Raw genomic sequence first — 14,931 nt, 5'->3', positions numbered from 1 at the left:
GTATTGACGCTGTGTCTAACATGTGTCTTCTATGACGGCTTTGTCTCTATCGCGGCAAGCCAGCTCGGCGCTGGCTCCCGCGATGGGGCTCGTAGGTGCTCAATCTCGCCGAGAAAGGGAGCGAGATTGACACAATATCGCGTGCACCTACTGTAGTATTGGAAGGAGCAGAACTTTTGACATACAAAGCTCTTGGCAAAGCAGATCTTTTGGCAGGAAGACATCAAGTCTGTCTGACATTTAGGTGCAAAGCCAACATGTTATGCTTACCCCCTCTGTGTAATGGTTTTGCACAGAGCAGCCCTGATCTTCCTCTTCTTGGGTCCCCAGCTGATGCAGCATACGATTTGACAGTTCAAAATTGAATGACAAGTAGCACCCTATTTTCAACAACTGTTCAAATCATTGCAACTCAAGTTACAGCGACTTTGAAAAAGGTTTCTGCGCTACTTTCGCCCTAAATTGATTTCTGTTAAATTCATTTGCAAGCTGCAATGAAATTGGAGATTCAAATTGCACCGATCTCCGACTTTGTAATTGCGCTAAAGTAGCATGATTTCACAGCTGCACTGGTGTGAACCAGGGCTAAAATAGCTGATTGCACATATTGAGACTGGTTTACAAAATAGATTAGAATGCTAAGACGATAAAGTATGTGAACATTCACTTTAACTATCCAATCGTGTGCAGGTGAAGAAAGCAAACAGATATTTGTTTTTCCATGTGATTTTTTAACTGAAGTCAATATTCACACAATTTATTTTGTGAACAATCTCAGCTCCCTTGGCCTCACTGGGATTTATTTACTAAACCTAGAGAAGGCAAAATGAGTCACAATTCTGCAAAGAAACCAATCAGCTTCCAGGTTTTTTGCCAAAGCTTAATTGAGGGTTAGAAGCTGATTGGTTTATATGTAGAATTGTGACTAATTTTGCCCTCTCTAGCTTTAGTAAATAAACCCAACTGTGTCTATTTATGTGCCTGCACAGATGGTTTGTGTATTGAACTCATTTCATCATTAAGATAAGCTTCTAAAGCTTTTACATATGCATTTTAGGTGAAATATAAAGTCCAATTTTATATTTGGCAGGGAACCAGTATAGCATGCTGGCTCCCTTCCTATAAGAAATTATCAATTCAATTACACACCTCAGATTAGGACCAACAGACAATGTTTATACATATCTCTAGAGCTCAGATGTCTTTGCATACAGACATAATTCTCTCCTGAGCAAATGCACAGAGATGGATATGGACACAATTATTACTTGCTATGGCCATGCCAAGAATATGGGTGGCAACAGTTGTCTGCAGAATTCTACTGGCCCTGGTTGTTTATTATTATACAATTTAACCACTTCCATACCAGGCACTTACGCACCTTCCCGCCCAAGCCAATTTTCACCTTTCAGCACTGTCGCACTTTGAATGGCAATTGCGCGGTCATGCTACACTGTACCCAAACAAAATTGGCGTCCTTTTTTCCCCACAAATAGAGCTTTCTTTTGGTGGTATTTGATCACCTCTGCGATTTTTTTTTTTTTTGCGCAACAACTAAAAAAAGACTGAAAATTTTGAAAAAATATTAAGTTTTTTTTTTTTTCTGTTAATTTTTTTGTAAATAAGTACGTTTTCTCTTTCAATTACGGGCACTGAATATGGCGGCACTGATGGGCACCGATGAGATGGCACTGATGGACATCAATGAGGTAGTACTGACGGGCACAGATGAGGTGGCACTGATTGGCGGCGCTGGTATGGGGCACTGATGGGCACACATAGGCGGCACTCATGGGCGGCACTGATGGGCACTCATGGGCGGCACTGCGCACTCAAAGGCGGCACAGATGGGCACTTATGGGTGGCACTGATGGATACTTATGGGTGGCACTGATGGATACTTATGGGTGGCACAGGTGGGCACTGATAGGTGGGCACTGGGCATGGATGGGCACTGTGGGGTGGCACTGATGGACACTGTGGGGTGGCACTGATGGACACTGTGGGGTGGCACTGATGGACACTGGGGCGGCACTGATTTACCCATGTTGCCAGTCAGTGCCCATTTGTGGGCACTGATTAGCATCTTTTTTTTCCCCAAGACTTTTTTTTTTTTGCCCCCCCCCCTTTTTTTTGCCCTTCCCTGGTCCAGGGTGGGCTTCCCTGGTGGTCCAGTGTGGCGATCCGAGGGGGGGCTGCGCTGATAAACAATCAGTGCGAACCCCCCCTGTCAGGACAGCCGCTGATCGGCTCTCCTCTACTCGCGTCTGTCAGACGCGAGTGAGGAAGAGCCATCAACGGCTCTTCCTGTTTACATCATGATCAGCCGTGATTGGACACGGCTGATCACGTGGTAAAGAGTCTCCGTGAAAGACTCTTTACCGAGATCGGTGTTGCGGGGTGTCAGACTGACACCCTGCAACAACGATCGCAGCGATGCGCGCCCCCGGGGGCGCGCAGCGGCTCAGAATACTGAGGACGTCATATGACGTCCAGTCAGGATTCTACAACCACTTTGCCGCCGTCAATATGTCATTGGCGGGCGGCAAGTGGTTAATAACAGCCCTAATGAAAGTGCCGTAAGACCTTATCAATGCCCACAGATATAGCATGGCTGTTGCTTAAGCTGGCTAAATATCCTTGTATCAAAGACTATTATATCTATGTAGGCACTCTGCAACATGTGAAGACACTTTCTTGTCGACTGATTTGATGGGAAGGACAGAGCATTCAGATAGGATTTTCTCAACCAACTTACACTGTTCTTTCAATATTACACCAACACTAGTATTTCTTTGATGCAAGTACCCTTGTCTGATACAGGAATGCATGTTTATACACTGATTACATTTTATTAAAAAAACAACTTATTTGTCCAATGTATTATATTAAAGTGGTTGTAAACCGCTGAAAAAAAAAAAAAAAAAAACCCTGTAAGACAATGGCATAATGTGCTAGTATGCATCGCATACTAGCACATTTTGAAATACTGTCCTTGAAACTAAGCCCTTATAGCGGTGCCCAGTCACCACTGAGAGGGCTGACATCTTCCCCAAGCCTTTCTTCCAGGTTCGCGGGCTCTGGCGCTGTGAGTAGCCCGAGCCACAGTGACGCCACTCTCACGCTTGTGCGCAGGGAGCCCTCGGTTCCAGCAGGTAACAAAACGGGTTTTACTACCGTTTTAGGGGGCAACAAAGTTAGCTCTTCTGCACAAACTAAATTGACATTCCACGTAACTTGCCTTTCATGTTGCCATTTTATCTTGTATTGTATCTTGTTTTTCTTTAACACGTACTTGATGTCATAAGTTCGAATCTACCCAATAAATGGCTTACCTAATTTTCATGTCAGATCCTGCAGTCAATAATATAGGGTTTCCATCTGCTGGACTGCAGTAAATCCCATGAACACTGTGAGGCGAGGGCTGTTAATAAAGAAAACAATTATAACTACGTATCACATTACAAAAATAATGGTTGGTATTCTTTCTTGATGGTATGTTGTTGTAGGAGGGAACCTGATAAACAGTTTTCCTGAGATGTGTCTCCCTTTATGTCAGAACATATGCAACATAAAATGTTGTATGTTATTTTTATAGTTAAAGTATAAAAAGATACACTGATAAGTGTAATCTGCCAACAAGAGTTATGCGGCGTACACACGATCGGGTTTCTCGGCGGTGAAAACACCACCAGTAATTTTTCCACTTCTCTCTACACCCCTCCCCCCGCGCGGCTTTCAGCTGCTTTGAAATCAGCGGTGATCGGTGCTTGTAACTCCCCCACACACATTCACCGCTGACTGTCCCGTGTCCTCCTCCAGCCCCCTCCTTTTTGCTGCAGTCTATCTCCCTCACTCTCTGTGTCCCCTGTTTTTCTCTCTCCCTCCGTGTATCCCTCCGTGTTTTTCTCCCCTTCCGTGCTCCTCCTCCACCCCCTGGAATTGTCAGGATGGAGAGCGGGGTAGGAGCCGGTAACTCTGGCTCCTTACTGCTCCGAATGGACAGAATCAGTGATCACCGACTCTGTCCATTCACATAACTGAAACATTGTAAACTGTGATTACAATGTTTCAGTTTATGAATGAAGAGAAGACGCTGTCTTCACTCCATTCATTTTCAGCGCAGCTGATGCTGCTGAGAAAGGGACTGGGGAACATGTGTCCCTAGTCTCTTTCCCTGTCTCAAAGATGAGATGTCAGAGGTCTGTTAAGACCCTGATATCTCACCAAAGCCCCCCAACAGAGCTGAAAAAATAAATAAAAAAAATAAAGAATAAAAAAACAAAAAGAATAAAAAAATTATTGTAGAAAATAAAAAAATAAAATAAAAAACACACTGACACGGTCCACCCCCCCCCCCCCCCTTAAAAAAAGAGTATTATAAATAAAAAAAATTGTAATTGTGATTCAGCACTGCGTCGCTTTAACTGACAATTGCGCGGGCATGCGACGTGGCTCCCAAACAAAATTGGCGTCCTTTTTTTCCCCACAAATAGAGCTTTCTTTTGGTGGTATTTGATCACCTATATGGTGGTATTTTGCGCTATAAACAAAAATAGAGCGACAATTTAAAAAAAAAACAATATTTTTTTACGTTTTGCTGTAATAAATATCCCCCAAAAAATATATAAAAAAACATTTTTTTTCCTCAGTTTAGGCTGATACGTATTCGTCTACATATTTTTGGTAAAAAAAAAAAAATTGCAATAAGCGTTTATTGATTGGTTTGTTTTTACTAGTAATGGCGGCGATTTTTTCGTGACTGCGACATTATGGTGGACACATCGGACACTTTCGACACATTTTTGGGAGCATTGTCATTTTCATAGCGAAAAGTGCTATAAAAATGCACTGATACTGTGAAAATGACAATGGCAGTGAAGGGGTTAACCACTAGGGGGCACTGTAGGGGTTAGGTGTGACCTCATGTGTGTTTCTTACTGTAGGGGGACGTGGCTGTAGGAGTGACATCACCGATCGTCGTTCCCAATAACAGGAAACAGACGATCAGTGACACTGCCACAGAGAAGAATGGGGAAGGTGTGTTTACACTCACCTCTCCTCGTTCTTCAGCTCCTGTGACCCGATTGCAGGACACCGGCGACGATCAGGTCCGCGGGTCCCGTGGGCACGGAGCTTCGAACCATGTTGAGAGCACGCCACGCTCGCAACCCACGGCTGGGTTCTTAAAGGAGACGTACATGTACGCCCTTGTGCCCAGCCGTGCCATTCTGTTGACGTATATCGTTGTGCGCTGGTTAAAGCGGAGTTCAACCCAAAAGTGTAACTTCCGCTCATCTGCTTCCTCCCTCCCTGTGATGCAACATTTGGCACCTTTTGGGGGAGAGGATACCTGTCTTTCACAGGTATCCTGTCCCCACTTCCAGGAGCCTGCACCTTGGGCCCTTGATGTCACTTCTGGGCTCCCTCCTCTTTCCCTGCCCTTGGGCCAATAAAAATGAGAAGTGGAGCCGCATGCGCAGTAGGGTTCCTGGCATGAAGCTAATGGGCTACACTGCCGGGTTCCCTTATCCGCAATGGCGGCGGCAGCACCCGACAGCCGATGCCGACATCACTGGACGCCAGGACAAGTAAGTATCCATTTATTAAAGTGAGCAGCTGCTGGCCTTTAATTTTTGAAGCGGTGGGCGGACCACCACTTTAATAATAGTATTACTTTATGTAAATGTGGTGATGACAAAGAAGAAAGGAAGGGACACAATCTCCAATGCAAAAAGTCTTACTAAAGTTTCTTCATCCAATACATGTGAAAATAGCAGTTACTGTAAAGTTTCGAGCATTCTATGCTCTTCATCAAGCTCATTAAACTGTACAGTAGCTGCTATTTTCACATGTATTGGATGAAGAAACTTTAGTAAAGCTTTTTGCATTGGAGATTGTGTCCCTTCTTTTCACTTATATTTACACACACACACACACACCCTGTAAAGTACTTGAAAAAAGCCTCAGTTGCAAACCCAGCCTGAGTGCTTTCACACTGGGGCACTGGCAGGGCGTCAAGAAAAGTCCTGCCGCAGCTTCATTGCAGCGCTTTAGGAGCGGTGAACTGCAGTGGCGCTTTGTGGGCTCTTTTAACCCTTTTCCGGCTGCTAGCGGTGGGTTAAAAGCGCCCAAAATACGGTCGTAAAACGCCGCCTGGGTGCTGCGAGTGTGAAAGCACTCTTAGTGAAAACCCAAGATTCTGTATCTCAGAAAATTAGAATAGTGTGAAGATGTTTGATATTGCAGGCTCATGGTGTCACACTCTAATCAGTTAATTAACGCAAAACACCTGTAAAGGATTCCTGAGCCTTTAAGGCTGCAGTCACACCTGAGCGCTTTAAAGTTGCGCGATTTTACAGCATTTTTTTTTTCCTGTGATTTTTGTATAGGTCACCATTGTAAAAAGCAGAACAATGCCTGTAATCTGCCCCAAAGAAGTTCATATTCTTTTTTGAGCATTAATGTGAATGCAGCCTAAATGGTCGTTTTTAAACCCTTGTGTTTTTTATGCGTTTTTGCATGCAGTTTTCATGCATTTGCGTTTTTTTCCCTCTTTAAACACACTGCTGGTTGCTAAGGAGTGGGATGGGAAGCTGGCCGCCGCATCCCTAACCATTGATACATATACACACACATACAGTGTACATAGCAAGCACATGGATATATTAAAATGTAGGTCACACCACATGTATAATCAGTGCAAATATGTAATTATCAAGCATACAGGACACAATACATACCTGCAATTCTGAGAGTGGGGGAGCATTGCTAGCCCACAGAGTGAACCGTCTGTCCCCAGTCTCCATGTCCCACATAGAGACTTCATTGTTGCCTTGAACAGCTAGATTACGATATCAAAAAAATGTCATTACTAGACTGTTTTTTCCCATCGCTGTACTAAAGTCTACATGCAGATCACAAACATTACCCTCAATTATTTCCAAAATTATTATGCATTAGGAAATGTTCTTTTTTAATACTTGTGCTAATACTCTAAATGTATAGTCAATAAACCAATGATATTCTTTAAAATGTCAGAACACATGCCAGTATGCCAATTCAATTAATGGCTGTCGTAGACAAATGGCTCAACTTCCCCATAAACACAATTATTGTTAATAGGGGAATCCCTCCTGCGAAGCTATTTTGTTATGCCATCGGGGGGCGGGGGATGACAAAGGGGTTGTTGGGGGGAGGCTGGGAGAACACACAGTGATTATTGCTAGTGCCGCTAGCAATAAATCGGAAGAAAAATCTGACAAGCTGGTTGTATTTTGGAGAAATTGCATGTATGAGATATTCACACAGGACATCTGCCAAGCCTCAAATAAGCATCACTGAAGCATCACTAAAGTTTCACCAAAGCTTCATCGAAGCACCCACAAGCATCAGAAACACATCATAAAAGCAAGTTGAAGCGGTAGGCCCTTTAATGTGCATTGAAGCTGAAGTGTAAATGAGCCCTTACTGTTTTACTGTTGTATGTTGCTAAAGGTCTCTTTCCCCATTCACAGTACAAGCCCTTCTCCCATGGCAATCAGCTGCGGAGAGCATCGCTACTCTCTGAGTAGAAGCAGTGGGTTCTCTGAAACGGTCAGACATGTCCTCCGCTAAGTCAGCTAGAGCCCAGAACTCAGCAGAGGGCATAGGTTATAGCTGTGACTCTAGCTGCAAACTAATAAAGTAAAAGCTTCTACACATAAAATAATGGCAATGTCTTCTATGGAGAAAAAAAACATGTTTTTGACTTCCATGTTAAACTTTAGTGAACTTGTCAATGTCAGTAATAGAACTGTGCGATTATACAGTACAGTAAATGCGATTAGACATTTAATTCCTAGCAGAGTGCAAGAGGACAACATATGTTCCCTTAACTCCAGTACAATGTTATGCTTGACCTTCTGATTGTATAAATGCCAAACTACATTCAGGAAATTTAAATCAAAAAGCATGAATGCCAGAGCATTTATTTGAAATTCACAAGAACTATTTAGACAGTTGATTTTCAAACATGACCTTGAAAAATCCACAGAGGTTTACTGGTTTTCTTAAAATGAAAGACAGGCAATTATATAATCCTTAACGCCTTCATGGCTAGACTTTTTTTTTTCATAGTCTTGTGTTGGAAAATTTTCCAGGGAAATTACTTTATTTTCCCATTAACTGGCTTCTTCACAATAACCAAGGCTGGATTCAATTTAAGTAAGCCAGAGACAGGTTTCATTGTGTTGCCTCTATGAAAACATATTTTAACAGTTCCCATTTTTGTTCATCTTTTACATTAAAATCTCAGTTAAAAAAAAAATCTACGGTAATACATTTTTACGCGTCCTGTTCACACTACAATGCTGCCTTAACCAGCGTTACGATAAAATGCATAAATGTTGCATTTTAATTAGGGTTGTCCCGATACCAATACTAGTATCGGTACCGATACAGAGCATTTGCGCAAGTACTTGTACTCGCACAAATGCTCCGAGGCCTGATCCGATACCTGGGACGGGAGAGAAGCAGCGTGTAATGCCTGTGCTGTGTCCCTGTGTCATGCTCTGCTCAGACGGCGGCCATCCAGTGTACAAAAGCCGCGCCTCCTCCTCGTCCTCATCGTTGATAGGGGAACACTCCCAGCAAGTGAGTCAGTGTTCTGCCTATCAGGGACATCCTCTCATCCTCATCCCATGGATGAGGATGAGAGGATGTTCGTGATAGGCGGAACACTGAACACTAACTCACTGCTGAAAAACTGAGTTCCCCTATCACAGATGAGGACGAGGAGGAAGCGTGGCTTTTGTACACTGGATGGCCGTCGTTTGAGCAGAGCATGACACAGGGACACAGTACAGGCATTACACGCTGCTTCTCTCTCCCAGGTATCGGATCAGGCAATCGCCTTGTTCCTGTAGTAAAACAATCTTTACTGTAACCACTGTAATGCTAACAAGTGCAGACTGGCTGGTATCATTTATCAAAGGACTTGTAAACTGAGACAACATGTTTAAGGGCTTGAATGATCAACCAGCATCCACCTAATCCTTTTAATTCAATGCAAAGTGCCATTTTCACATCATTTATTGTCATTTAAACTACATTCTGCAGTTATTGAAAAGGATGAGAGCATGTCTGTCAGTGCCAGCCATCAATGCATCACTGTCACATGACATTGAAAAAAGTATCGGTATCGGCGAGTACTTGAAAAAAAAGTATCGGTACTTGTACTCGGTCTTAAAAAAGTGGTATCGGGACAACCCTAATTTTAATGCAACGCAGGTCAACGTAGTCTGAGGAAAATTGTTCTTCAACGAAACCGGTCCCTGTTGCCAAAAAAGTTGGGGAGCGCTGATATAAAGAGCAGTGTAACCATGCAGGGTAAAAATACTAATCTAATACTAATATCAAACAGGAACACAGAAAATTATTAATGGTGAACTGCTATATAATTCTAATGACAAACAGCACATACCTGCTATCACCCAAGACTGATACATTGTGTGCATGCTCAAAGGATGCATCAGTAGTCGCCGAATCCTTGCCCGTGCTGGATGAGTATGGCTGGAGATTGGTAACTGGAACCTCATATCCCAGCATGCCATGGTTCCACTGCTAGTGCCTTACATGAGAAAACAACATTTTGCAGCCATGAAATTAGAAACATTTACTGTAGGCACAAACATTCATAGTGTACCTCACAAGAATACAGATTACAGATACATTTGGGCCGCCAGCGGGGCACTTTTAACCCTCGCTAGCGTCCGAGAAAGGGTTAAAATCGCCCAAAATGCGCTGCTTCAGGCGGTAAAGACGCGCTGTTCCATTGATTTCAATGGGCAGCAGTGGTGGAGGAGCGGTAAACACACCGCTCCTTCACCGCTCCAAAGATGTGGCTAGCAGGAATTTTTTTACCGTCCTGCTAGCGCTCCAGTGTGAAAGGGCTTTCACACTAGAGACAATGGAGCAGCTGTTTGAGGGCGGATTGCAGGTGCTATTTTTAACGCTATAGCACCTGAAATACGCCCTCGGTGTGAAAGGGGTCTAAGAGAAACCAGCAGTGAAGCCTTCAAGCTAAACAGCTGGTTTACTACTGCGCATGTGTGAGTCGCGCTGTGCTTTCTGAAATCTTTGTGGGACCTGTGTGTGTCCCAGAAGGCAGCGAGGGGAAGAAGGAGGAACCGGACATACTCGACGATTGCCTCTACGATCTTACCTGGAAGTGGAAGTAGTACCCGTCAAAACCAGATACCCCCCCCCCCCCCCCCCAAAAAAAAAGTGCCAAATGTGTCAGTGGAGGGAAGGAGAGGTAGCAAACAAGCGGAGGAGCTTTCCCTTTTGGGTGGAGCTCCACTTTAAGCAAAAAGTAAAATGAGTAAGACTTGTGTTCATTCCTTCTCCATTCGCCTTCTTTTCTCAATGGCAGCCGCTTGCCCCATTTCATGTCCTGGTGTCACAAGGACAAGAAGGGAATATCATCTTTTTACATGGTCACAGACTGAAGGGAAAACCTAAAGAAATTTTAACCCTTCCCTCAGCTTTCCAAAATGTATATTGATTGGATTTAGGCTTTAAACGTTTTTGAAAAAGAAACAAATAAAAGTTGTTTTACCAATACACAGCCAGCACTGATGAATGTCTACAGCAAAAGAAGTTATGAGTCCTAAGCGCAGGTCATGTTTTAAAGTCCAGGCATTAGTGTTAGATCTCAGGTCCCAGCCTACCAATGACCCATTAACTGTGGCATAGGCAAGCACAGACTGTGAGCCTGAATTGAACTGATGCATATCCACCACACAACCATCTTCTTGTAGATCCAATGACCTAGACAATGAAAGAAAATATTTTTTTTTTTAAACCAAATGAAATACCAAACAACCGGCCACAGAAAAGAAATGTAACATAAGATAAACTGTAGCCCTGAGAAGAAAACCTGTTGTGAAAATATGAAAGCTGAAATGTTGCTGTCATGAGTAAAGTAACAACTTTTAGTTTTTAGCTTTATTTTCATACATAAGGCTAAATTACGAAAGCTAATATACCAGCATAAGATTGTTTATTTAAAAAAAAAAAAAAAAGAGTTAAATTACTTTAAAATTTGATTTATAGGTTACCCTGTTGCCACCTTCCTGCCCCACAAACCTTGAATGAAAAACCAAAGGAGCCAGGCTAAAAGTACAATAGCCAGCACAGCAGATTCATCTATCTGCACTGTACAGCGTGGATGGAGGAATCTCATATATCGTTTTCATTCAGCCTGCAGGTCCATCTGTAGGGCCAGCTTTAGTGTGCCTGAAGGCACCTGCTCTTCCTGCCTATTAAAGATATTCCGTTTTTTATTTTTTATTTTCTTAAATGCATAAATATGAAAGAACTTGTCTGGATGCTATAGGAAACAAACAGTTCTACTATTTGGCATCGAATAAATAAAACCTAGGTCTGTTGACATAAGAGAGCAGTTAAGGTTGAATCTGAGGCAAATATTACGTCCCCCACAAATAGAGCTTTCGTTTGGTGGTATTTGATCATCTCTGCGGTTTTTATTTTTTGCGCCATAAACAAAAGAGCAACAATTTTGAAAAAAACACAATGGCCCGGATTCAGAAACAATTTACGTTGGCGTATCTATTGATACGCCGCATAAATTCTAGCATGTGCCGGTGTATCTTCTTTCTGTATTCAAAAAGCAAGATACGCCGAAATTTGGCTAAGATACGACTGACGTAAGTCTCTTACGCCGTCGTATCTTAGTTGCATATTTACGCTGGCCGCCAGGTGGCGCTTCCGGAGATTTACGCGTAGAATATGTAAATTAGGTAGATACGCCGATTCAGAAACGTACGTCCGCCGCATTTTTTTATGTCGTTTACGTAAGGCTTTTTCCGGTGTAAAGTTACCCCTGCTATATGAGGCGTAGCCAATGTTAAGTATGGACGAATTTAGCGTCGTTTGCGTAAGTCGTTCGCGAATAGGGCTTTGCGTAAGTTACGTTCACGTTAAAACCAATGAGGCTTTGCGGCGTAATTTGGAGCATGCGCACTGGGATACGTCCACGGGCGGCGCATGCGCCGTTCGTAAAAAACTTCATTTACGTGGGGTCACACTAAATTACCATAAAACACGCCCACATCTACCTATTTTGAATTAGGCGGGCTTACGCCGGCCCTTATACCCTACGCCGCCGTAACTTAGGGCGCAGGTTCTTTCTGAATACAGAACCTGCCTCACTAGGTTACGGCGGCGTAGCGTAACGCCAGGCTTTCTGAATCCGGGCCAATATTTTTTATTTTTTGATTTAATAAATATCAAAATTATTTATTTATTTTTTACTAGTAATGGCGGCGATCTGCGATTTTTATTGTGACTGTGACATTGCGTCGGACATATCTAACACTTTTGGCACGTTTTTGGGACCATTCAAATTTATACAGCGATTAGTGCTATAAAACTGCACCGATTACTGTGTAAATGTGACTGGCAGGGAAGGGGTTAACACTAGGGGGTGCTGAAGGGGTTAATATGTTCCCTATTGAGTGATTCTAACTGTAAGGGGAGGGGACTCACAAGGGGAGGAGACCGATCTGTGTTCCTCTGTACTGGGAACACATATCGGTCTCCTCACTTCTGACAGGAGGTGGATCTGTATGTTTACACACACAGATCCACACTCCTGCCGTGATCGCGGGCAATTGCGGGTGCCCGGCGGACATCGCGGCCGCCTAGATGGCCAGGAAGAAAGGAGGTAATATGACATCCACCCGGAGGGAGGGAGGGTTCCTGCCGGCGTCATATTATTATGGCCCGGAAAGGAAGGGGTTAAAGTAACATTCCAGGTTTAATTTTACTTTCCATTTCCATTACAGAACAATGCAGATTTTCTGTGTGCTGTAATAAACTGTAGTAACATTAGCTACATACAGAAAGCAGTGATTTAAAGAGAGTAAAGCCAAGTGCTTCTCTGATTAAGAAGAAGCCTTGAATACAAGGCTTTGTCTGATTGGCCGAGGTGGAAAATGGTGACATCATCCACCCACCTAAAAGGTCTTTTTTTTTTTTTTTATTCCTTTATTGTAATCATAGCAAAGTTTTACAGATTTAACAAGTCATATCAGTCTTATGAGCAGAGGTATATTCAATTCGCATACACCAGTAACCAAAAACCAGCAGGATTAAGGAAATAATTGACCATTCAAATAATCACTTTGCCTGTACGATAACATTAATAAGCAATGAAACCAAGGGACCAAGGGGCACATAGAAGCATATGCCAATCAAAGCAAACAAAAAAAGCTACATCAGTTGAGGAAGTGATTCTAATGAAATGGTGTGATATATATACTCTGGAAGACCACAAATCCTATGATCACTTATAATTTTTAGAACAGTCGAAACAACGACTGAGATGCAGAAAAGTAGTAGACAAGAAAAAAGAGGAAGAAAGAAGGAAGAGAAGGTGAGAGAGGGGGGGGGGGAAAGGGGGGGGCAGGGTCATACTCCCTTAAAAGTTAACAAAAACCTGGCTCATTTCCCCGATCTGTTAGTAAGTCAAGTTAGTTGGGCATTGGAGCGGGCCACCTCCTGAAGGTACGCATCAGTGCATGTAAAATATCTCCAGGGCCTCCACTTATCATAGAATTGTTCTTCCGTTTTCTGAAGAGTAGCTGTCAACTCCTCCATGGAAGATTTCCCCCTACCTCTTGTTCTGGTGACTGTAGTTTTGGATTTTGCCTTAAGCCAGCCATAGATTCACAGAATCTCAGCTGGTTCAGCAGGGACGAGATTCGATCCATCAATGGGCAGACTGTACCCAAATCGATCCATCCTGTCTGATTTTTTTTTTACTATATAGCTGCTAAAGTCACTTGCAGTAATAATTGTGCTCTGCCATGCTGATAACAGAGGAACAGAGCAGCATAAAGACACGGGACATGGGGCTTTGGACAGAGACAAGAAAACACTACGGATATATGCACCTAGGTCAAATTTCATGAATAAGGTTTACATCCAATTTAAATGTAATAGCTGGAGGATGTGCTAAGCAGGTTACTTCTTAGTATGCTGTATTTACCAAATTTCCTTCTTTAGGAGTGTAAATCATTTGTAACATATAGGAGGATGACATCATTTGTACATTTTGTAATTTAAAATGATAATCAATTCTAAAACATTCTTACCTGCTTTGCAGGGGATGAATTTTTGGAGACTTGGGTGGTTTTGTGGTTTCAATCCCAAGAAGCTGAATATTGCCATTATCAGATGCCACAGCTAAGTAATGTGATCCCTGGCAAAATGTCAGTGTCTTGACATGCCCACCGATGCGAGAATAAGTCAATATTGACCTAAGTCAGAAAATAGGAATTTCAATATTCATAGCAGCCAGGTCAGCAGGCATGAGCAACACAAAAGAATACAATTGCTGGATGCAAACATAATACAACTATAAAGCATGCAAGATTGCTATTTGCTTTGTTTAAACCATTTTACTGCAGCATTTACTAATATATAGATGCACAATGAATGCTAGAGGTTAAAGTGGAAATCCAATTACTTATTGTATTTTTATTTTTATCCCAGAGCTGAGAGTTGTGACAGAGACGGGAAATAATAAAGCAATATTAAACTCAAAAATAAAGAATTTAATATATCGCAGCTTACAAATTTTTTGATGTGGTTGCTGCTTTATATTTATTTTTTTGCTTTTTATTGTCACCTGGTGATACACCTAGATACACACTTTCGGTCTTAGGGTGGCTCCTCTATCTATGGAGGAGCAACTAAGCCACCCTTGGACAGCAGAACTGTCATTCAAACCTCCATTTTTTTAACTGACCGATGTGAGATTTGATCAAAGCGACAAATTCCACAATCAAATAGCCATAACTTCCTTTCCGATCAATTTGGACTCAATTGTGATTGGACTTGATCAAACTGAGTCGATCTGCC

General features: G+C 42.6%; 1 protein-coding gene across 1 annotated transcript in view; it reads right to left on the bottom strand.

Moving 5' to 3' along the window:
* The window catches only part of PIK3R4 (phosphoinositide-3-kinase regulatory subunit 4), a 95,853-nt gene that overhangs the window by 13,135 nt on the left and 67,787 nt on the right, over positions 1-14,931 (bottom strand). The window contains exons 14-18 of the mRNA XM_040353047.1: positions 14,163-14,327; positions 10,601-10,812; positions 9,464-9,610; positions 6,744-6,844; positions 3,336-3,424 (exon numbers count right to left, since the gene is read on the bottom strand). Of these exons, the coding sequence (XP_040208981.1) occupies positions 3,336-3,424; positions 6,744-6,844; positions 9,464-9,610; positions 10,601-10,812; positions 14,163-14,327 (714 nt within the window). The remainder of the gene's footprint in view (positions 1-3,335; positions 3,425-6,743; positions 6,845-9,463; positions 9,611-10,600; positions 10,813-14,162; positions 14,328-14,931) is intronic.

The sequence above is a fragment of the Rana temporaria genome, chromosome 5, assembly GCF_905171775.1.
Source record: "Rana temporaria chromosome 5, aRanTem1.1, whole genome shotgun sequence".
In the NCBI taxonomy this organism is placed as follows: Eukaryota; Metazoa; Chordata; class Amphibia; order Anura; family Ranidae; genus Rana; species Rana temporaria.
This window is presented reverse-complemented; position numbering and strand designations above follow the sequence as displayed.